This window comes from Pipra filicauda, unplaced genomic scaffold, assembly GCF_003945595.2.
Source record: "Pipra filicauda isolate LSUMZ 115617 unplaced genomic scaffold, ASM394559v2 scaffold570_size292671_pilon, whole genome shotgun sequence".
Classification (NCBI taxonomy): domain Eukaryota; kingdom Metazoa; phylum Chordata; class Aves; order Passeriformes; family Pipridae; genus Pipra; species Pipra filicauda.
Window position 1 is genome coordinate 268,114 of NW_024104721.1, and position 24,515 is coordinate 292,628.

General features: G+C 49.3%; 1 protein-coding gene across 1 annotated transcript in view; it reads left to right on the top strand.

Moving 5' to 3' along the window:
- The window catches only part of SFXN5 (sideroflexin 5), a 99,669-nt gene extending 75,160 nt beyond the window's left edge, over positions 1-24,509 (top strand). The window contains exons 13-14 of the mRNA XM_027715610.2: positions 5,014-5,131; positions 23,596-24,509. Of these exons, the coding sequence (XP_027571411.1) occupies positions 5,014-5,131; positions 23,596-23,673 (196 nt within the window). The 3' untranslated portion in view covers positions 23,674-24,509. The remainder of the gene's footprint in view (positions 1-5,013; positions 5,132-23,595) is intronic.
- The last annotated feature ends 6 nt before the right edge of the window (positions 24,510-24,515 follow it).

Genomic DNA, 24,515 nt, shown 5'->3' on the forward strand with positions numbered 1-24,515 from the left:
ACCATGTTTTTCACTTCAGAAATGTGCAGGAGGCAGGAGGCCCTCTTGGCCTTCATTTTCTTGACTTTTCCCTGGAGATATTCTCCTTTTGACAGCATGTGCAGGATGTTTCCCAAAGGTGCTTTTCCTCCAAAGTCTCTCCGTCCAGCTAAACCCTCGCTGAAGTTTGTTGTGACTCAACAGCTGCCAGCAGTGACACCTTAAACTGCTGTGGCTGTTTCCAGAGTAAACATTGAAACTGCTCCTCTAATTATGTCAATCAAGCTCAAAAATCCCCCAACCTCACTCGCTCTGCATCTGCTGTGTCCTCTGGAGGGGGCACCGGGGCTGGAGAGGAGAGCGGGAGATGCTCCGTGGTGAGGACAGTGGTGGCCTGGCTGGGTGGGACAGCAGAGCTACTGGTCACTGGGAGAGCCCAGATTTCCCCAAATGACCCAAAATCACAGAATCAGAGAATGTGCTGAGCTGGAAGGGACCCCCAGGGATCACCCAGTCCAACCCTCAGCCCTGCACAGGCCCAGCCCCAAGAGTCCCCCCCTGTGCCCCAGAGGATCAGCCAAACCCTCCTGGAGCTCTGGCAGCCTTGGGGCTGTGCCCACTGCCCTGGGGAACCTGGGCAGTGCCCAACCACCCTCTGGGGGAAGAACCTTTGCCTGAGATCCAACCTGAGCCTGCCCTGGCACAGCTCCAGCCATTCCCTGGGTGCTGTCAAAACGAGTGAGGAAAGGTCAGGAACACCCCGTGCAGAGACCTGACGGGCTCTGGGAGGGTCTCAGCAGAACTGGGGTAGTTTGAGGTAGGACAACCACCCCAAACTTTGTTGGCACATCAAAGACGGGGCGTTTTGAACCCTGGGCTCTGAGGAATCCTGGGATACCTCGGGATACCCCGAGCTCCAGCCTCCAGCTCTTCCCGTACCCCACGGCGTCCCCGGCGTCTCGCGATGTCTGCATTAGCTTTGAACCTGTTTATACCAAACCCTCCCCAAACCCCAGAGAATCTGTCAGCTGGGAGGCTTTGGTTGACTCCTGTCATATTTAGTTTAGCATCTGACACCTCCTCCTAGACAAATACAGCTCTGGTTCACTGAACCCGATAACTCCTTTTTAGTACAGCGACTGACTTCCATATGGAATAAATTACAGTACCTCCTGAAAAACGCCAGAGGCAGCTGCCAAATTATGCAAAATTTAAACCACTAATGAACAATGTGATGAAAGTTGAATGAAGGTGTATTTACAAGATCTACAACACACTGTCTCAGCGGAGCAGATGTACTGTCTGTACAAGCATGTGAGTGTGTGTGTGTGTGTCTGTACCTACGGACACCCATGAATATTCCAGTGGGATCCGTGAGGTCTCTCTGCTTTAGGTGGATCCGTGTAGATTCCCGGTGTGTTCCTGCCTTTTTAATGTCTCCCAGGTAAAATTTGTTGTAAAGGCAGATCACAGAAAGAAGAGGCATTAGGGTGTTTTGAAGGGGGCGAAGAAATGGATCTTTAGGGGAAAAGAGAGAGGAGGAGGGAATTGTGGCAAAAATGCCAGTTCTTTGCTGTCCAGAGGTCCATGTGGAAAAATGGATCACTTGTTTATGAGGGAGACAAACCATGGGTGCCAAGAATTTGGCTTCTAGTTGGGAACAATAAGATATGCATATTAAAGGAGGCTTAAAGAAGGCCGGAGAGGGACTTTGGACAAGGGATGGAGGGACAGGACAACAGGGAGTGGCTTCCCACTGGCAGAGGGCAGGGTTAGATGGGATACTGGAAGAGGCCATGGCAGAGGTTGCCCAGAGAAGCTGTGGCTCCCTCTGGATCCCTGGAAGTGTCCAAGGCCAGATTGGACAGGGCTTGGAGCCACCTTGACTAGTGGAAGGTGTCCCTGCCCATGGCAGGGGGTGGGACTGGATGGTCTTTAGGGTCCCTTCCAACCCAAACCATTCCATGATTCTGTTGTTTTCCTGCAGCTTTCCAACCCAGGACCTTCTCTTGGTGCAAACTTCTCAATCTCACGTTGTCTAATCTGAGCAGCAAAGTTTAGTTCTCCACACCCTGGCTGGTCCTGACCTGTGTGTGTGGTGACAGCCCCTAAAACCACTGTTCTCGTGCCAAAACAGCTTCAGTTCTTCTGCAGAATTACTGGTAGGGGAAGAGGATATTTGCTCTTGTGAATACATCAGGCTGCTGCTTCTGCTTTTTGGATATCTCTGGAGGTGTTCAGGAGTTCAAGTTTTAATATCTCTGGAAATACTCAAAAGCCATCTGGACACAATTCTGAGTAATGTGCTCCAGGGAAATCTGCTCGAGCAGGGAGGTGGGACTAGATGACCTCAAGTGGTCCCTTCCAACCCTACTCACCCTGGGATTCTTTAGACTTCAGAAGATGCCAAAGTTGGGCTGTCAGGGGGATCTGAAGGTCCAGATCTCCCCCCTTCCACAAACAGATATTAGTTTTATTTATTTTTAATCTGTGCTAATCCTCTGCAATTAAACCCTTTGGAACCATCCAGCGGGGGGTTAATGGGTGAAAAGAGGGGTTTGGATTGCAGTTGACAGCCACCAAAATGCAATATTTAACTTCCTATCCTTCCCAGATCTGTGTTGGGAGCAGAGATCCCGGGGAGAGAAGAAAAGTGGACCTCTTGACTAATTATGAGTCATTTATTCTGAACCGCACAAATTTTAGAATCCGAATCCCAATTAAGACATTGCACTACATGTGTTAATTAGCCCGCTCTCCTTTTTTACATCAAGCCATAACTCTTCTTAATTAGGAGGTCGGCCCTTGTGATTTGAACTGGCCTGAGCTGGAAGCACCCCTGGAAGTCACACCTGGGGGGCTGGACCGGGGATCATTTTAAATTGGTTGGGTTTTCACTTGGGTGATTATGAGGTGCCCAGCAGGGCAGTAATTACGGAGGGTGCGGCTTCCAAATTAAGATGTCAGAGGTGGTGTAAGCGGCGATGTCTTGGTTCTAAACTGTGCTCCGGGGAGGCTCGAGGGATGCTGGTCCTCTAATTGTCTCAGCGAGGGCTCTCATGGATCACAACAGCTTGAGCAGGAGGATAAATCAGTTCCAGGAGCTGCCCCTCTGCATCCCAGGGATAATCACAGCTTATCGATGGCAGGTCTTGAACGGTGTGGTTGTTAGCGTGGAACAAGGTTTCCTGCTTTCCTCGCTCGGCCAAAATCCTTCTGGGCTTCTATGAGAGAATTTCAGATTAAGATTGTGCTCTGTGCAACAAAAAGAAGCGAAATATTGGAGAACAGAAGCTTGGCTTTCACAGCACAAATTGATAGGATCAACTCCGTCTCGATGGCTTATTAGTGAGGAGCTGAGATATCGGAGGAGTTAAAGCTCTGGATCGTGTTTTCCCTCCCCGCTTCCCCCAAACCTTCTCGAGATGGGAGACAGTTTTCAGCAAGCAGCGCTAGCAAAGGGCGAGGAGTCTCAGTGTTCAGGCACACAGACAACGTGGAGCAGGGTAACGAGTTCCCACACATCAGCTGCTCCCTCGGAATCCGTCAGGTGCGTGTTTGGAGCCGGCGCCGAGCGCGGAGAAGACGGGGGGTTGGGGGGAACCTCTGATCCCGCTGCGGCTGCACGGGGAGATGGGGCTGCAAAACCCCATCAGGTGTGTGCCCTGAGGTGGGAAGGAGTGCCTGGAAACCCTGTGAGTGGTGCACGTTGGGTTGGGAATGCTTGTTAAACCCCGGTGGTCACCACGGAGGTGTTCAGAGCTCGGTGTGATCTGGTTGTGCTTTCCTTGACCAAAGGAGGGAGAGCTCCTGTGCCCCAGTGGGAAGGGATTAACTAGATCATAGGATTATGAGATATCCTGAGTTGGTAGGGACCCTCAAGGATCAAATCCAATTCCCGGCCTTGCAGAGGACACCCCCAACAATCCCACCCTGTCCCTCAGAGCATTGTCCAAACACTCCTTGGGCTCTGGCAGCCTTGGTGCCATAACCAATCCCCTGAGGAGTTCCAGTGCCCAACCACCCTCTGAGGGAAGAACCTTTTCCTGATACCCAACCCCATGCCTTTCCCTCAGGTCCTAAATGACCCATCAGCAAATCTCCACACTCTCTACATTCCTCATACACGCTGAATATTCAAACAAAACTCACTGTCAAGTTTTCAGTTTATATTCTCATTTTTTTTTCAGGTTGGTAGGAAAAAACTTGAATGACAGGAGTCCTTTTGATGAATACCTCCAGAATAAACCCCTCAAGAATTATGTTTTTTCCCCTTAGCATTCATAAACTACCTGAGGTCCTGTATCCTGGAATATATTGAACCATGCCACCTTCTCCCTGCTAAACGTTGTCCCATTTTTTGGGTGTTAATTGCATCACAAGGGTCACTTCTCGGTCGTTTTGAGAACCTGACCTTGCAGGTGTCTTCAAGTGTTCGCTGTTAACAAATCTTGAACTCATAAATATCCCCTGGGAAGACCAAGTGTTAAAACATCCTTATCACCCAGGCTGCAGATGTTTGATTTTTAACAAATTAAGGTATTTTTTGTCGAGTTTACTGCTTTATTACCCCATTAACGAAGCCGTGTGTGCCTTTTTCAGCTGGCAGGGCTGACAAAGTTCCCAATATCTCTCAAGGACCTGGGTTCCTTCTGCTCACTCACCATCAGCTCCAGAGCCTGAGTGCAGGTGACACCCATGGGTGGCCCCCACCCCAGTGTGAGGTGTTTTGAACTGGGGGAAGAGTGTGAGGGTGAACTTGTCCATGACCCGCTAAGAAAGAGGTGCCCACCCCTGGAAGTGCTCAAGGACAGGCTGGACGGGGCTTGGAGCAACCTGCTCTAGTGGAAGGTGTCCCTGCCCATGGCAGGGGGTGGCACTGGATGGGATTTAAGGTCCTTCCAACCCAAACCATTCCATGATTCTGTGAAGGAACCAAGACCAGTGGGTCTGGGTGGACACCAGTGTCTGTTCTGATGATGCCATGCACTCACCTGGTCTGTGAACTGGTCTAACAGAGCCTTTCCTTTCCAGAACTTCCCTGCTGAGGTCCCGTCCCCGGATGATTCTCCCAGTCCAAAGCCTTGTGTGCCTCGCTGCCTTTGGCCTGGCCCTCCCCTTGGCCATCAGCCTCTTCCCGCAGATGTCTGAGGTCAGTACGTGTCTGGTCACTGCAGGGGGGGGTCTTGGGGGGGGTTACCAACACCAGGGCTTGTTGTGCCTTCCTCCAAAACAGTCTCATGCCTGTGGGAGGCTCCTCCAGTTTTTAGTCGAGTCTGTTCCTGTTTTCTTCACTCAAGTGCAGCTTCACCAGGAGGGTGAAGGCCCCTCTCCCATCACAGTGGTGTTTCCAGTAAAAACAAGTCTTTGTCCATGAAGCCAAGAGCCTGGACCATCCATTTGGTGTGGATGTACCTTCCCAGAGCTGCCTTTTCATCTTCTAGTCTGGCTCTGGGAAGACCCAGCCCTGGGGGGCGAACAGAGGAAAACCAACCAAGGAAACAGGGAATGACCAATGAAATCACTTGTACCAAGTTAGTTGAACAAATTGCTGAGGTGTGTTTTGTTTCCAAGCCATTAATTTTGACCATTTGGTGTTTGGAGCTTAAAGATTGTGAATTTGCACGTTATCAGGGAAGGTCATTATTCTGAAGTGATAAAACCTCTCTGAAACAGAGCAAAGGACTTTGCTGGAGTTCTCTTTGTGTCGACTAGAACAGTTGATCAGAAATTTCTATCAGTGTCTCTGTTGCTTAATTCATAATTTTTCAGTCTGGATGGGTTTATCCACAACTTCCAGCCAGGGAATCTTGTTGTACACTTGTCTGCTGACTGAAAAACACGTTACAAATTCTCCGTTGTCCTTCTACAGGCTGAGATAAACCTGTCCCTTCATCTTCTAAGTAGCTGAATACATCTCAATCTTGGAGTCTCTTGCTAAAAGACGTGTTTTCTGAAGCTTTAATGATTCATATGGCTCTTCCTTAAACTTTTTCTAATTAGTCAACATCCTTTTTGGAGCACTTCCATGAGAACCAGACACAGTATTCCAGAAAGAAGTTGCACAAGTACCAGTTGCAGGAGCAATGTGATTTTCCTGCTTCTCCTCGGATTCATACATCCACAGTTTGTTAGTCATTTTGGCAGGAGCTCAACCTCAGCTCCCTGGCCATCAGCTTTTTACTCTGATCCCAAGTTCTGCTCGGAGGGTTTTGGTTATGAAAGCCTGAGGAGGTTTGCCAGGTCTTGCACCTGCTCAAGGTACGTGCCTGGACCATGTCCAAAGTTCCTGTTGGAAGGAGATTTGGGGATAGAACATCCCTTATGCTGCCTTTTCATGGAATCATGCAGCCATAGAGTTTTTAAGGTTGGAAAAGACCTCTGAGATCATCCAGTCCAACCATCCCCAGCACTGTCAAGGCCACCCCTGACCCCTGTCCCCAAGTGCCACATCCACAGGGATTTTAAACCCCTCCAGGGATGGGGATCCACCACTGCCCTGGGCAGCTGTGCCAGGGCTGGACAACCCTTTCAGTGAAGAATTCCTTCCTAACATCCAATCTAAACCCTCCCTGGTGCAATTTCCAGGGAAAGGAGTTTCACCCACCATCAGGTGGCCGTGGCTTTTCCTGGGAGGTCTCCTTTCAAGATAATCAGGAAAGCAAGACCACAGGGAGTAACACTAACCTCATTTACCCCAAAGGTGACACCATTTCCTTAAAACCACAGAATCACAGACTGGTTTGGGCTGGAAAGGACATTAAAAACCACCCAGTTCCATGCCATGGGCACCTTCCACTAGACTTTTAGCTTGATGGGTGACAGATAATTCATCGTGTGTGGTGCCTGATATTACAGCAGGGGAAAACTGTGTGGATTTTAAGAGCTGAATGAATTCAAGCCCACGAGGAAAATGAAGGTCTGGCTTGCTTGAGAGGATATTCAAATTGCAGGCATCAGGCACCACTGAAAGCGTTCAGCATCACTTGAAAATGACCTTCTGAGAGCAGATGAAATGTTATCTGCAGTGTAAACATGAATCAGCGCTGATTAGGAGATCAAACACAGTGACGTGCTCTCTGCCCACGCTCCATGTCAATGAAAAGAAACCATTACAGCTGGTGCTTGAGCTCATTATCTGCTGGGAGCTCAGCTCTGCTCCTTGGGAGGGAGCTCCATGTGCACAGCTGGACCTCACATCTGTTGATGCCAAGGAATCGGGTTCTCCATAGGCAGCCTGGGCTGATCTGTGTTAGAATCGTGGGATCATGGTTTGGTTTGGAAGGGATTTTAAAGACCATCTCATTCCACCCCCCTGCCATGGGCAGGGACACCTTCCACTAGACCAGGTTGCTCCAAGCCCCGTCCAACCTGGCCTTGGACACTTCCAGGGATCCAGGGGCAGCCACAGCTTCTCTGGGTAACCTGTGCCAGGGCCTCCCCACCCTCACAGCCAGAAATTCCTTCCCAATATCCCACCTAACCCTTCTCTCTGTCAGTTTGAAGCCATTCCATATTGTCCTGTCCCTCCATGCCTTGTCCCCAGTCCCTCTCCAGCTCTCCTGACTGGAAGGGGCTGTTAAGTTCTCCCTGAAGCCTTCTCTTCTCCAGGTGAACCCCCCAGCTCTCTCAGCTTGTCTTCCCATTATGTTTCCATTTGTTATAAGTGTGTGTTTAAAGGATATTCCTCCCATTCTCTAAAATCTCTTTAGGGGTTTCTGTGGGGATGCTCAAATGAGCAGAGGAGGTGGAACAACCTCTCCAGATCCATTTCTTCACAGAAATGGAATGGGATGGGAAACCCGAGTCTCCTTTCAGGGAGCATTTCTCAGACCGTGTGACCTCTTGGGTGCTCATCCTTGGTCCACGAACTTCAACGGCCGGACTCGATCTTAGAGGTCTTTTCCAACCTCAACGATTCCGGCTTGTCAGATGAGGAATTTAGTAGACTTGGAGTGTTTGAGCAGTGATCTCTGGATGTCTGTGCAGGTGTCAGTAGGTCTGCACGTGTTTGGTGCCCCCACAGCCTCGACAGGTGAACACAACACGACCCAGACGCCGCCGGTGTACTGAGCAAATTATTAACAGCAAGGTGGAATAGGCCTGTTCTGTCCCAAAAATATGATCATGGTCCGAGCACCAACCCCTTCAGGACTTGCAAAGGAGCCAAATTCTGCCCTTCATCACACATTCATTGTCCTTTTCCTTGAGTCAGGGAACAAAACCAGAAGGTGATTTGTTATTAAGGGCTTGTTTTAGATTGGCTGTGTTTGATCCACTCTTCTAAAGGGGCTCAGACTTACAGTTAGTTTTCAAGCAGAATTGAAACCTTTTAATAGATTTAATAACTTTGCTAGATAAATGATAAATGCAGCCACCTTATCACATCAGCTGTAGCTGCTCTGGAGTTATTCCTGTGTTCAGATGACCTCAGAGAAATCAGAGTTCAGCTCTGGTTGCAAACAGAGACACCAGTATCAGGCAAATGAAAATTCTGGAGGCGAACAACCTTCACGTGCCGGGAAGGTTAATGCATCCAGATCTTCTCCTGGGTCGATATTTAATGTAGGCAAGACCTTGGTTTCGTGCAGATGAAATTCCACCTTGGTTTCTGCAGCGGGTGCTCCAGAATTACAGCTTGTTTCTGGACGTTGTGGGTTTGAAGATCACCTCATAAAAATAAACCCATCAAGACATGGATCTTCGGGAATACGCCGAGAAATGCTCCCTTCATCCCGACACAGTGTTAACTCCTGTACCTAAATGCATCAAATATGCATTGAGTAATTCGCTGCTGTTAAGTTTAGGAGAAACATGTAGTTAATGCATTTAGCCCACAACCTCCAACTGCCTCCCATGCCCCCCGGGGAATCTCTTCTCCAACCGCCTTATCCTACAGCATCCCCACTGACAAATCCTACTCAGCTATGCACTGCCAATGGAAACAGCTGTGACAGTTCCAAACTGAAAATGGGACTTGTGCAAATGAAATTCAGTGTAGCAGCAAAAGAAAGAACCACGGGGTTTGCTCCACTGATTTTCCCACCCTTTGGTCCCTGCTCGTCCCGACCATTCATTAGGATTTGCAGGATCCACGAGGGCGTTGTTGGAACTTCCCACTGGCTGCAAACTCGCCTTGCCCCGTGTCCGGTGGGATTGTGCTAAAGGAGGATAAAGCCAGGGGAGAAATGGAGCTGGAGCAAGAGCTGATGGCAGAGAAACCCTTCCAATACCTGCAGTCCTGAGGTGCCCTCGCCGTGGGTGGAGTTCAGAGGGTGTTGGACGCTGGTCAGGGCAAACCAGACCATCTTCTGGAATCTGATTTGGGCCGAAAGCCTTTTCCTTAAAAATAATCTTCCTTTTGGATCTCCAGGACAAGGGGAATAAACAGCCTAAAATCCAAGGCTGAGCTATTGTTTTCCAATCTGTTTTAGCCTTCATCTTGTTGGCAGGCTGCTTTAGAAAAGCAAAAGGTTAATGAGCCAATGTGCAGTGGGATTATTGCAGTAAAGATGACAGTGAACCAGTAATTACTAATTAGATGCAGTTTAACAGGAGGAACAAGTGAAATCTCCTCTTCACCAACTGTCAATAATTAGCAGATTTGGTGAGGTTGAAATGTGTCCACAGTTAAAAGGCTGATTTTTTAATGAAATGGCACTTGACAAAAGAGCTGTATGGAGGTCACAGCCATAGCCCTCGAGACGCTTCCCCATACCATACTTAGGAGGGAAATCAGATGCAAGACAGCGGGGGGTCCCCATGAAACCACTTCTCCCTTGGGATTGCATTGCAGGAGCAGGGAGGGGGGGGAGGGGAGCAGGAGGGATTCTCTGCAGTAATTTTGTCCAAGTTGGATGAGAAGCGAAGGGAAGGATTTGCCAGCTGCCATGGGGAAAAATGTTTGAGAAGTGAGAAGTTCTGTGGTGTTGCTTTGCTTCTGGGCCTGAGGAACAGCTTCCCGGGAGTCTGGTAACCCGGGAGCGCCGGCCAACGTCTACCCTTGGGATGGATGGTTGGTCTTGGAAGGAGCTCCTCGCAGGGAAGAAGCGGCACGAGGTCCTGGCAGGAGGTTGGAAGCTCAGTGGGATGTGTCTCCCAAAGACTGCAGAAGATTCAAGCTGTGCCTGGAGGGTTTGGTTTCCCACTGACACACGGGCGACGCTCCGTCGTTGACTTGGGAAGCGTCAAGAGGTTCATCTGAGGTTCCTCTCCTGTGCACTGATCCAGCTTCTCTTCTGGCACAGCAACTGTTGACATAGGCAGGAGTATCTCTGCTTTCCACATGGACTTAAAAAGGAGAAGTCATCTGTGAGAGCTTCTCTAATGCTTATGAAACTATTTGTTTGAGCCCGGGATTTACATGACAGTGAGTGGTTGAATATTGGCATGGTTTAAGTAGGGCTTGAGAGAAAACCTGTGGTGTTTGGGAATGTGTTGGGCCCAGTTCTGACCTTCAGGTAACACAGTTCTGCACCTGGAAGGGTGGGAGAGGAGAAGTGGGAGAGGAGGTGAGCTTTGGGGAACAGCAGACCTGGAGACCAAGGTATTTATCACGAGCTCTTTTTGTGATAAATCCTTCCCTGCTCCAAATCAAATCACAGCCTTGGCTGTGAATCTTCCTCAGGTCACCAGAGCAGCTCAAAGCACCGTGGGACCAGTCTTCAGTACTTAATTCTGCCTCAGGAGCTCATTCAGAAGCAGAGGAAAAAACCTCAAGTTGTGCCAGGGGAGGTTTAGGTCGGATATTAGGGAAAATTTCTTCCCCAGAAGGGTGGTCAAGCATTGGAACAGGCTGCCCAGGGATGTGGTGGAGTCCCCACCCCTGGAAGGATTTCAAAGCCGTGTGGATGTGGCACCTGGGGACATGGGGCAGTGTGGCCTTGGCAGTGCTGGGGGATGGTTGGACTCGATGATCTTGGAGGACTTTTCCAACCTAAACAATTCCACGATTCCATGAAGAGATGGCACCTCAGCCCTGCAGCACAACTGGAGTCCTCACCAACCAAGGAGGTGCTCCTGCACTAAATGCTGGACAGGGAAGGTTGGGCTGAGGATGCTCCCAAAGGGGTGAGCAGTGAACTTAAACCCCACTCTGGGCTAAACAGCCAATTTCTTGGGAAGGTTTCCAGCTCCCTTGGTTTGAGACAGGAGTTATTTTACCATTTGCTTCCTCCCTTCCTCTCCTGCTCTCACCACCCCTTGAGAGCACCGAGCAGGAGACGACATGCTCCTGGCTCAGCCCCCCCTTTCAGGCTTTCCTTCACCTGCACCAGCTGTCAGGGCAGGGCTTCCAGACCTGCTGTGTGTTTTCCCAAGGAGCCAGACTTCACACAGCACTTCCCCCTTGGCCCTGCCCTTTGGCTTTCCCTTTACACCTCCACTGCTCTCCCCCCTCGCCCCCCCTGGCAGCCTGGCATCTGCAGAACACCTTTCCTGTCAAAGCAACCAGGAAAAAAAAATATAAATATCACAGCAGCTTGTTTCCTGTGCTGCACATTCCCTCAATTCTCACAGCAACTTTGAGTTTCCCTCTAATTGTGCCGCTCAGGAAAGCTGCTGCCCAGGGATCCTGCTGGCACAGAGGGGTCTGAGTGTTGCTGGAAGTGTTTAGGGGGGCCTGGGATGGTTTGGTTGGGTTTGTGGTGGTGCTTAGGCTTGTAGAGAGACGTACCAGGAGCTGGGAGGGTCTTTCCAGAGGATGGCAATGAGCTCTTGTTAATCATCACAGGACCTGTCGGTGTTATTCCTGTAGGAATCCATGGATTGTTCCCAACCCATCACAGGTCTCCTGTAGAGGTTCTTCTACCAGGAACAATCTATCCAGTGGGAGGTGTCCCTGCCCGTGGCAGGGGGTTGGAATGAGATGGTCTTTAAGGGTCCCTTCCAACCCAAACCATTCTGGGATTTCATTTTATGATTCTGTGACGTGCTCTTGGCCCATGATCTGCCCCAGTTCCTGCTCCCACCTGGAGTTTCCCTCTCTCTGGCATCATCTCCAGTGTGACACCTACAGAAAGAAGCCTGAAGCTGTGTTTGCTTTTAGAGCCTGCAAGGTCAGCCCACCCTCCATGCTACAAACTTCCATGTCTACACGGCAGCAGAGCTTTTTGGGGAGCTCAGGCATGTTGAAGGCAAGGACAGAGGCAGGTTCACGTTCTCCAAACCTCCTCCTCAAGGCACTTTAGGGCATTCCTCAGTTCCTAAACCCATGAGGAGGGAATGTCAGGCTTAGCAGCCCTCTCCTCCACTTCCAGTGGTGCTTCAGCCTGAGCTGCTGAACCAACAACAACCAGCCCCCTCCTGCTGCAGGGAGGGCTTCAGGTCAGTGTTTGGTGTTTCTGCAGAGAACTTCTGCAGACCAAACGACCCAAAAGTTCCAGATGCTACATGACTGGGACATTCTTGTTCCACCCAAGTCAGGAAAACCCTCAAATTCTCATGTTTGTCTCATAAATCCTCGCTGCTACCACGTGATGCTCTTTTAGGTTCCTTTTCTGGGGCTGTAGCAGACGGATGGGGAAGATGCTGCAGCCCAGTAACTTCCTTCTGCCTGCTCCACCTGGATGCAGCGGCACTTCCAGGTGCAAATCCGTGGGTGGTGATCTCACAGAAGTTGCATCTGCCTTGTCCCAGGGTCACCTCCCATTTCCCAAACTCATTAGTTTGGTTTTCATTTCCCTTTTCATTCATGTCCTGGCACCACTGAAACTCCTCTTGACCCGGAGAGAAGAAACCAGTTTTGCAAATCAAAGACCATTTCTGGATCATGACATCTCCCCTTTCCATGTGTTTTTTCCCCACTCTTCTTTCTCAAAATCAAGGAATTCCCTGTGCCTACTCACTCCCCAGTGGGGTGGAGTTGGGAGATCTCAGTCACACCTGGGAGCAAATGTCTTTCTTTTTTAGGATCACAGAATGGTTTGAGTTGGAAGGGACTTTAAAGATCATCCAGTTCCAACCTCCTGCCATAGACAGGGACACCTTCCAGTTGAACACTACCAGGGATGGGGAATTCCCAAGAGGAAGAGGACGGATCTGCTCTTCAGGGGCTGCACCATCACTCCTTCCAAGCCCCTGGGAGACTCGGGGAGGTTAAATTTACAACTGCTCAGCCCGTTTGCACCTCCCGGTGTAATTATTGGTCTCAGTGATATCTCTGGTCTAGGGGAGGTCTCAGTGAGCAGAGCTCTGATTGATTTGGAGCCCCAGCCTTTGTTCTCACCTTCCCTGTCCGAGGGGCTTTGATTTGTGGCCCAGCTGGTTTTTGAACCTGCTCCTGAGAGCGGGCCTTTGTTTCAGGACCAGCGGCCGCCGGGAGTCAAAGGGGCTGGAAATTTTCCAGGATCTGGCCTTAAAATCTTAACCTGGACCAGCAGGGCTTGTTCTTGCTGGGAAGCACAGCTTGAACCAAACTGCTCTTTGTGGTCATCCGGGGTGGGTGTGGGAGAAAGGACCCCTTTGTACTGCCCAGGGGCTTCGGCAGCGGTGTCAGACAGGATCTGGTTTCATGTTTATATCCCTGTCCCTGGGATACAGGTTCAAGTATGTAAACTATCTCTGCTGCAAGCACAGGCTCCTGCAGGTGTGTGGGTGCTGGTGGGCATAAAAAAACATTCCTGACACCATCTCTTTTGAGGAGTCTTCACCTCCTGATGGCTATAAGCCATTAGGAGTCAAAAGAAAGAGCTGACATCCGACAACTCCGGATAAACAGCTAAACATTAACCCTTCAAGTGGCTCGAAAAACATACTTAAAAGGCTCTTTGTGGAAAGAAGCCATTTTTTTGCGGGCCTGTTAATTGCTGTCTTTCTTCGGGACACCTTTCAGCACCTACTGTAAACAGAGGGGCTCCTCCCAAAACACTTCCCCCAAGGATTCCTGCCCTGCCAGCCCGCAGAGGTGGAGGTGGCCATCCCTGGCTGCTCCTGCCCTCTGCACTCTTCCTGTGGGTCCTTGGTTCTGCTGCTTTATTCTTGTCCTGAAAGCAAAGTCCTTTCCCCTCTTTCTGCCAGCCCTCCCTGACAACTCAGTCCACCTTCATAGGATCACAGAATATCCTGAGTTGGAAGGGACCCTCAAGGATCATCAAATCCAACTCCTGGCCCTGCCCAGGACACCCCAGGAATTGTTAAGATCATAAAAGACCTTTATCATCATCAAGTCCAACCCTTTTTGGTCACCAACAGCCTCTTTATTTGGTGTAACCAGGTTCACCCCCAGCTCTTCCCAGGCTGTTTCCTGCCTTATCCCTCTCATGTCACACAGGGTTGGATTTGTCCTTTTGGGCATATTTGGAGGTGGTTGTTTTGTCTCATCTGCAACAACTTGTACCTAAAGCTACTCCAAGAGATACAGGATACAAAAGGAAGGCGACTTGTTGTCCAGACTTGCCTGCTTGTGGCAGAAAATGCCTTATTAATCACATTTCACGTATGTAATTATCTGTAATTGCTTTTTAAATCGTTTGGCTCCAGCAGAGCCTGTTCCTAGCGGGGCTGTTGGTCTGGAAGGGAAGGAAGTGGGCTGGAGGTTGGGAATCCCAAGGAACTTGATTAGCTGCATTAAAGCAACAAGGGCATCCCTAAATCCTACCCTTCCATCATGCCCTTCCTTCTTAACAGCAGGAGGATTGCAGGGATTGATGTTTTCACCGAAGAGCAACAAATAATTTCCTCCTCCACGGAGCTGCTTGAGGATTAAAATTAAATAATTGAAATATTCAAATACCTCATTTCCATCAAAAGGGGAACTTGTCAAGTTCATAATGTCCACATTTAAAATCGGGACTTTTTATTTCTTCCAGAAGAGGAGAAACTCCCAAGTGTCTCTGTAGATGCTTTTCATTCCAGGAAGGAGCAGTGATCGTAACTAAACCCTGTGATTTTGGGAGTTCTCAAGGTCACGTTTGAAGTGGGCTGATGACTTTACCCACCAAGCAGTTGTCTCGAATGTTCCCCCAAAAAGTCAGCATCATGTGGGGTTTCTTCCATGAGGCCAGGAGGAAGTTTCTTTTGCTCTCTCTCCTGAAGATCCTTCCCTGAGGAGTCCAGGTGACCTGAGGTCACAACACTTCTGCTCTGGTACCAGCCTAAAACATCCACCTTTCTGGAGCTCCTGTAGAAATGAATTTAATGTGGCAAACTGAGACTTTATCCCATGATCACTGAGCAGACCTTCTCCAGAGTGGAGGAGAAAAGAGGAGAAAAGGCATCTTGGCTCCTGCAAAGGCCTTTTGTCTTTTCTGATCAACTTCTTTTCTCTGGAAGACAGACAGAAGGAACTTCTTTGGTTTTGATCTTGCTATTTGAAGTCTTATGGTTTCAAACCTTAATTTGAGACGCCAGGAGGGTTCCTGTGGGGAACTGGAAGGTTAGAGCTGGTATCCTACTGGTGGACTGGTTTGGGGGCTGGAGCACAGCAGTGGAACACAGATGTTGAGCTGCTCTGCTCCAGGACAGGCAGGGACATGCAGGGAATTGGAGTTCCCTTCCAGCCTGAGGTGTCATTTGTTATTATCCCACCTGCTGACACTGTTGTCATCACTCATGGACACCAACAGGGGAGGGGAGCTCGCTGCCATGTGGGAGATTCTCTGCTCCAGCCTAGTTGGGCTTTAGCCTGAAATGCCATGTTTCCCTTCTTCCCATCTGATTAAAATCCCGATGGTTTTGCACGTTATTTTTCTTCAGAGAACCTGTGATGTGATGATTTTCAGCTTCTGGAGCTGAAATTCAAATCTGCCACCCTTGATTATATCGAATCATAGACTTAGGCTGGAACAATATCTTTAAGGTCATCGAGTCCAACCATTAAACCCAACACCACCAAGTCCACCACTAAACCACAGAATCATTTAGGCTGGAAAAGACCTTTAAGATCACCAAGTCCAACCATTAACCCAGCACCAAATCCACCAGTGAATTAGTGGATGCTGCAATCCCATAACTGATCCATAAATCCTGCAAACTCTCCCGCTCTGCTTCAGGGCAGAGTCAGTCCTACAGGTGGATGTTGGTGGTCAAAGCATCCATGGCCAAAAAAAAAAGAAAAGGTCTCCTGGAATGTTTAACCCTCAAAAGCCAGAACAGCCAAATGCTCCGGAACAGCCAAATATTCCAGAGCAGCCAAATATTCCGACTTTCCTCCTTTCCATTGTTTCAAGGAAGGGAGAGAAAATGGGAATAAAATTGATTTCAAGCGTTTTTAGTGGTCGTTCTAGGTGTGTCCTGCCAAGGGTTAGATTGAGATAGACCTTTTTGTAAAAGTTTTCCCTGTCAGAGGGAACACACTTTCATTTTCCCTCCTTTCCTTGAAACAATGAAAAGGAGGAAGGTTGGAATATTTGGCTGTTCTGGCTTTTGAGGTTTATGCATTTCAGAAGATTTTTCTGGTTTGTTTTTTTTATTTGCCATGGATGCTTTGAGCACCAACATCCACCTCCAGCTGCCTGTGGGACAGGGTGGAAAATGGTTCACTGGCTGTAGAGAATCACAGAATATCCTGAGTTGGAAGAGACTCTCAAAGGATCATCCAGTCCAACTCCTGGCCCTGCACAGGACAACTCCAAAAACCACACCATGAAATGATATATCCCTGAAATCTCATTGTTTGGAGACAGAGCTCTGAATTCAGAGCCATTTATCACAGAATCATGGAATATCCTGAGTTGGAAGGGACCCTCAAGGATCATCCAGTCCAACTCCTGGCCCTGCACAGGACACCCCAACAATCCCACCCTGTCCTTTACAACGTTGTCCAAATGCTTCTTGTGAAATCCCCCCTGAAACTTGGGCATTGCAGGGATTTCCCTGTTGCACACGTGGCAGGAATTCCAAACTCCTGTTTGCAAACAGGAAATTTTGCAAATTACCTGGATTACCTGATTGATAGTCCTTTACCCGTCTCATGAATTGTGTGTGAATTCATTCATGTGGTGATGAAAGGGCAGAGAAGTGTCTTCATCTGCTTATCCAGCACTGGCCCAGGTTGGGCAGAGACGCTGTGGCTGCCCCTGGATCCCTGGAAGTGTCCAAGACCAGGTTGGAGCAACCTGTTCTAGTGGGAGGTGTCCCTGCCCATGGCATGGGAGTGGAACTGGATGGTCTTTAAGGTCCTTTCCAAGCCAAACCATTCCATGATTCTGTGATTCTGATTCTGTGATTCTAATTCTGATCTGTCCTTGCCTGCTTTGCTTTCCTTCTTTCCTTCTTTCCCTGCTTTTGAGAAAAACATTTTCACTAAATACAATGTTGTCTCTTATGAAAACCAAATGTTTCTTTATAAGAAAGGGGTCAAAAAGACTTTAGAGAAGCATAAAATGAAGAAAAACTGCACCACTCTTAAGTTCAATTTTTATTATTGATTTGAAGGAAAACTTCACAAAGTTCAGGTTTACCTCAAAATTGTTTTTTTTCCCAGCTTTGTGATTTGGGCAGAAAACTGAGTATCAATTATTTATGAAGTTATTGGTTACCATGCAATGGTTGGACTTGATCTTAAAGGTCCTTTAGACCTTTATGTTTCTATGTACATTAGTCAAGAGGACCATCTCTCAACCAGTGTGTCCAGTTTTGGGGTACAGATGGTTTTTAACTGTGTAGAAAAACTGGGGAATTATCAGAAAAGATATTTTCAAGCAGTGATGGGCCTTGCAGAGAAGAACTGTGAGTTTTGTCTTATAAAATTTAACAAAGGTGATTTAATAATCTTTGGATACTTTCATGGGAAGAAAGCTTCTGGCAGGAGGGAGCTCCTTAGGGCAGCAAATAGATCCGTGCAAAGCTGGAATTCGGAATTTAGGAAAATGCCAACCATGGGAATGGTGGATGCTCTTTGAAGCAGGACACTGAGAGGTCTTGTAGCTCCACAGTTGTTTGGATTCTGTAACCAGAGGCCGGAGATCTTTTGAAAAACACCTTTTGTGATTTGATTAAAAGGTTTCTCAAATTCTCTCACCTGTCAGGTCACCTTCACTTGGTCCATAACACTTCCAGGAGACACTTCCTAGCAAAGAGTGGTTTCCTCATCTCGTTCCATGGGGAGGAATCCAATGGTTTGGGTTGGAAGGGACCTTAAAGACCATCTCATTCCACCCCCTGCCATGGGCAGGGACACCTTCCACTATCCCAGGTTGCTCGAAGCCCCATAATCCAAGTGGAAATGGCCAAAGAACTACTATGGCATTTAGAGACACACAAGTACATGGGCAGGATGGGATCCATCCAAGGGTGCTGAGGAGCTGGTGGAAGGACTCACTGAGACACTTTCCATCATTTATCAGCAGTCCTGGATAACTGGGCACATCCCAGTTGACTGGAGGTTCACAAAGAGAGACCTCATTGCAACAGGAAGGACACGGAGGGGCTGGAGTGTGTCCATGGAAGGGAACGGAGCTGGGAAGGGGCTGGAGCAGCAGGAGCAGCTGAGGGAGCTGGGGGGGCTCAGCCTGGAGAAAAGGAGGCTCAGGGGGGACCTTCTGGCTCTGCAACTCCCTGACAGGAGGGGGGAGCTGGGGGGGGGTTCGGGCTCTGCTGCCAGGGAACAAGGGACAGGAGGAGAGGGAACGGCCTCCAGCTGTGCCAGGGGAGGTTTAGGTTGGCTTTGGGAAAAGTTCCTTCATGGAAAGGGGTTGTCTGGCCCTGGCACAGCTGCCCAGGGCAGGGGTGGAGTCCCCATCCCTGGAGGGATTTAAGAGCCCTGTGGATGTGGCACTTGGGGACAGAGGTCAGTGGTGACCTTGGCAGTGCTAGGTTGATGGTTGGTCTTGATGATCTCAGGGGGCTTTTCCAACCTTAATGATTCTGTGGTGCCATTTACAGTCCTTGTTACACCTTGCTGAGCTTCATTGGGTCTCAGATATCCTGGCACTGCCCTCGGCCATTGCCCTGATGTCTGATGTCCCAGGAGGAGATGGCAGAGGGCTGCTGGAAGGGCAGGACACCCTTCCCAGGCTCCAAACCGGGACCACCACTGGCTCCTCTCGCTGGCACTGCCAAGGCAGCAGCAGAAGACACAGTGACCAGCCTGGTCCTCCCTTCCCCCACCTCCCAGCACAGCATCCATCAGTCCACATGACCCTCCCCCTACCAAAATTGGCTGCTTTCTTCCTTCTTCTCCCCCCACCCTCTTTTTTTTTTTTTTTTTTTTGGCTGAGCGATGAGCTGTATGCCAAATCCATCTGCTCCTGTCTCCCCTAGCTGCCTTCCATATCGTTACAGGATCCCTGGCAGCGAGCCTAGACCTATCTCTCTCCCTGCACTCTTAGGAGCACATTCCTTTCTACACCTTTTCCCGAGCTGGGATAGAAATGAGTATCAACCCCAAACAAAAAGCATCTGCTTTCTGCCTGCTGCTGCCTCACCGGCCGCGCATGGGAGTTACACCCGTGTCAGCAGCGATTGCAAAACACACACAACCCCCCACCCCGCATCCAACACGGGCTGAGGGAACTCGGGGCGCCGGGAGCCTCCTCACACCCTCTCCCTCCCCATCCCTGCAGCACCAGCTGTGACCACCGCACCATTTGTTCCTCCAGCCCACGCCAGCACTCGGAGCCAGTTCTTTATCACCCCAATTAGCCTTGTCTGTGCTGATGAGAGGAGAGAGGCTCCCACTGCAAAGGCAGGGATGGGGGGAAGAAGAGCTGGCGTGTGCCGGGCACCGGGAGAGGCGATTCCCGGTGTTTGTGGCTTTGTTTCCCTGCGGGGATGGATCTCGGCTGTCACCCCGCCCTGCATCACCTGCGTGGGGCTGGTCTGTAAACAGCTGCCTCAGTAAGGGCAGGGGACACCCTTTTTTGGGGTTTTCCCCCTTGGATATCCGCCAGTGGGAAGAGGAGCATCCTCAGGATGCACCAATTCCCGGGTGTTCTAGTGGATCATGGTCATGTGGAACACAGTTTGGGTGAGTTTGGAGGTGCACCCTGGCCGTGTCCCCAGCGAGGGTCTTCTACCTGCAGTAGCTTCACAGGGGGGTGAAGCAATTCCTCCTTCTCCCACTCCCTCATGATAATGTCTCCCACATTGGTATGTCAGGGCACCGAGTGGTCAGTGCAGCCATCAGCCCAAAAACCTAGTTTTTTACCCCAAACGAGCCCCCTGTAGCCCTGTCTGGGATTAGTGCTTTTACACCGTGTGTCCTTCAGTGCTGTAGGAACTTGCATCCGTCCTGGATTTCTCCTGGATTCGTTGCTGAAGACCATTTTCTGGTGGACACCCCAGTGCCATCATCCCAAAGGCAGGAAGAGGATCCATCCCTTGCTCCAGCACCTCACTGGGAGGAAGAGGATGGACAACAGTCCAAACCCAGGCCCACACTTGGTTTGAAGGGACAAAGTCACCCTGTGTGAGGTGGGACAGGTCCCGTCAGTGTAGTCCCAGCAGGGTAGAACCTGCTCCTCAGAGCACCCTCCAAGGCAGGTATTCCTGGACAGGGGGGTTCCCAGCATGGCCATGGCCAGCAAGGACTTTGCTGGAGGTCTTGGAAGCTGAGACACAAAAAACCTGACAAGAAACTGTGGTGTCCAGATGTGTCTGCCAGTGGAAGGTTGGCTGAGCAGATCCAGGGTGCTGGACAGCTGGAGTAGCAGTCTGTGCCAAAATAGGTGAAGTTACACTTTCCAACAACAAAAAACCCTGAGACAGTCTAAAACTGAACTGGTAAACAATAAGGTTGTGATTTAATGTTGCCTCAATACCTGTAACCCATCGCCCGAATGCTTCTCCCTGTTCTTCTCCATTTGATTTCCCACAGTGGGAAGAGTAAGTTACTCTTGATGGATTTCTGAAGGCTTTCCCAGTTTCCTCTACCTGCCTCCTTGGTGCAGACTCACCTCTTGGAGCTCCTGAGGCTCTGGAGCAGTTTTTAATACCTGCTTTGTTAAACTCAGCCAGAGATGGCTCCAGTTCAACCAGTCACCTCTACCCTCCCCAGCAAATTTCTTTCCCATCTTCCCAGGATTTGGAAAGGGGGCTTGAGTGAGTCTGATAATTACACAGCTCCAGACCAGTGCCTGGGACTGGTTGTATCTCCTTCCAAGGTCTTCAGAGGGGTCTCTGACCAGGTGTCCATCCCGCATAAGAATCATGGAATCATTAAGGTTGGAGAAGCCCTCTGAGATCATCGAGTCCAACCATTCCCCACTGACCCACGTCCCCAAAGGCCACATCAATGTGTTTTTTGAACACTTCCACATTAGACATTGATTTCTGTGTCCCTCTCCTCAGACACCATAATCTCTCTCTGAACTATCCCTCTTCAGTCCCATCCTTCCTAAAACCACCTCATCCAACGGCCTTGCTGTGGATGGAGAGCTCATCCATGCAGGGAACGAAGCCATTTCCCTCCTGGACCCGTGGGGAGGAAGCTGGAAGAGCCTCCAAGCAATTATCTCATCTGTCTCCCTCCACCGAGACAATTCTGCTTAAACTATTCTTGATGGGTTTCATCTCATTTGTGCTGAAAACTTCCCACCACAGACACCCCACACCTTCCCCAAAGCGTTTGGTTGTGATATTTTGCTCCTTCCCACTAGGATACTCTTCCTGCTGTTCAGCTTGGATCGCACTCCCTGCTTTTTGAATTGTGTCCCAAGAGAGCGTGAACAAAACATTCCTGCTTTTCTTCTCTTCCACAGCCCCTCGCACACGCAAATCCCACCACGCACCCCTGGAACTTCTCTCTTCCAGGCTCAGCACGTCCACGTCCCCAGCACTTCCCTACAGGTCGTGCTTTCAGACCACTGGTTTTGGGGTCCACCAAGGCAGATGTGGCTTTCCTTGGAGCTCCCACCTCTCCAGCCCCTGTTGGAGAGGGAGGGATTGCAGTGGCTCTCCGTGGAGACATCCCAGTAGTAGGTTGGGTTTTGAGCTGCCCCACATCCCCAGTGGTCAGCGTTGAACACCCACCCCCCCCCAATTCCAGGCCAATTTAAAGCACTTCACATCATCATTAAGGTTGGAAAAGACTTCCAAGACCACCCAGTCCAACCTTTGACCGACCACCGAGCGCCACACCCAACTATTCCTTGAACCCCTCCCGTGGGCCGTGACCCCACTTCCCACCTGGATATTTTCCTACCGATGGATGAACCCGCCCACCCCCCAAAGCCCGGGAGCTTTTCTGTCTGTCTCTGGAAGGAGAAACCCGACAACAATGGGAGGGAAAGCTGCGTCAGAGCCAGGCAGATCGGAGCTAATCCTGCCTCCGAACGGATCCCGCCGGTGCCGGGGGTACGTGAGAATCGCCTCTCCTGCACCTTTGCCGGGTGCTCTCCCCACCACAACGCTGCACTCCGGGTTTCAGCACAGAAAGAGATGGTGAAGTTGCTAATAATGGCACTAAAAGAAAATATGCTACATCTGTTATGGATAGCAGTACAAAATTAGCTGATCACACCTCTGACACCCAAGATGTCTTCACTTAAAATACTCGTTGGCTTACTTTACATAATTTGCTGATTATATTTAAAAGAAATACAATTTTGCAATTACTGTTCTTTCTGGTGTGCTATCTATGCATCATTTTCTTTTTATGTTTATATATTTCTCCTTCATTAGTGCAGTCTGAAGGGTGATTAGATCCCTTCAAACATTTTACAGAGGTTAAACGTTGATTAAGATTTAATTATTACTGTAAATAGCTTGGAATGACATATGGTGCAAAAACCTGACATATGTGCATTTGAATAAATGAAGTGCTATTTCCCATGATGCTTCAGTAGCTGTTTAACAGCTTTGCTGAAGGGTTATGTTGCACCTCATGTTAAGATTGCTTTGATGTTATATTTTGTTGGGTTTTTGCAGCTGAAAGCTAAGAACAGTTTTTCCAGTTTTTAAAAACATTGAATATTTTAAATACCTAAATTGTTTTGCACAAATTTTTGCTAATTTGTCTAACTAGGTTAAACATTTTCAAAAGCATTTCGATTTTTAACGTGGGTTCTTAGCATTGTGTCAGCAACAGCATCGGTTCAATGTATAGGATTTCTAAAATTCCAGGCTTTGCGAGGTGCCCTGTCCCGGCTGGGAGCGGGATCTTTGCTTGTCGTGGGAACTGGGAGCACCATGGATTCCTCCCAGGGATGCGCAGATTTGGAGTGATTTCAGAGCAAGAGAAGGCTTCACATGAAGCTGGCAAAAGGAAGAACTTGGGAAAGGACTGGAGATTTTATGGAGGCAGAGAAAGGAGTTGGTAGATTTTAGCTGTGATCCATCCCTGTTGGAGGATGGATGGAGTGGAATGAGGTTGTCCCCTCCTTGCACCACTCAGCCCTTGGTTTTTCCAGGTCCAAGCCACAGCTTTGGGGTCTGGATTCCTTACGGCACCTTGGCTGTGGGAAAAGGAAGGGTTGTCCCCTGGAAAACGGTGGGAGAGCCTGGGAGACACTCTATAATTCACTGAATATCTCCAGGCATCATTTCCTGTAATACAAGTCAATCCACACAGGGCTGTTTTGAGGCTCGAGCAGAGCAAAGCACATTAAAATGACACGGGGAAGGCGAGATTGGCATGGAATTATTTCCATATCGTGCTTCTCCACGTTAATTTATTGATCTGTGGAGCTCCTGCTGCAGCACAACGCTCTGATCTCGCCTCCTCTTTGATTTTCACAGATTGAGACGTCTCGGCTGGAGCCGGAGATCGCAGTGGCCACCACCAGTAAGACTGTGATCTACAATAAAGGATTGTAAGTGGAAGAGGATCATCTCAGCCCGGAAGGTTCAGGGAGAGGGGGGAAAAGGGGGAAAAGACTTAAGAAGCCGACTGGGAAAAAGAAAACAACAACAACAACAACAACGAGACAAAATAATCGAGCTCAGTGATAGTAACGTCGTAGTTCTCCCGGCGAAGCGGGAGAGAATTAACGCTTGCAGAGAGCTGACACCCTCACACCAGTCAAAAAAGATTAATATTAAAAAAGTTTTAACTTAGGCAAGAGGAGCGGCAGCAACCGCAACAAAATCACGTTCGAACACTTTAGAAGTAGCTGATGAAGAATCTCAGAATTAACAGCACTGCACGGAGTCGACGTGGTTGGACCCGACTACGTGAGCGTAGACTTCACCCAGCAAGTTTTGTTTTCATTGTGAATCAAGTCTCCACACTGATGCTGCACAAAAATAACTCCCTAGGGAATCGGCGGGAATGTGAAGCGCTCGATAAGGTGTTTGGGGAGTGTCCTGCATTGATCTCCTGCTGATCCCATCCCAGTGATCATGAGTTAAAGATTTCATGCTGAGGTCACGGCCTCTGCTCCCTTCATCCCTCCCTCCTCCTTCTGTGGACGGTCCTGGTGGCATCCTGCCCTTCATCCTGTCACTGAATCCCACTGCTGGGCATTCCACAAGGGCTTTTCCCTGGATTTCAAGATACTGGAAAACCACCACACCCACACGCTGAGTGGGAAGGGGTCTCGTAGCAAAAATCATGATGGATCTACTCTTTGCCTTTGCACAGCCAGGAAAGATGAGGATTGTCCCACCTAAACTTTAAAATTAAGGTTGTTAGTCTAAGATAATTGGCTAAGCCACAC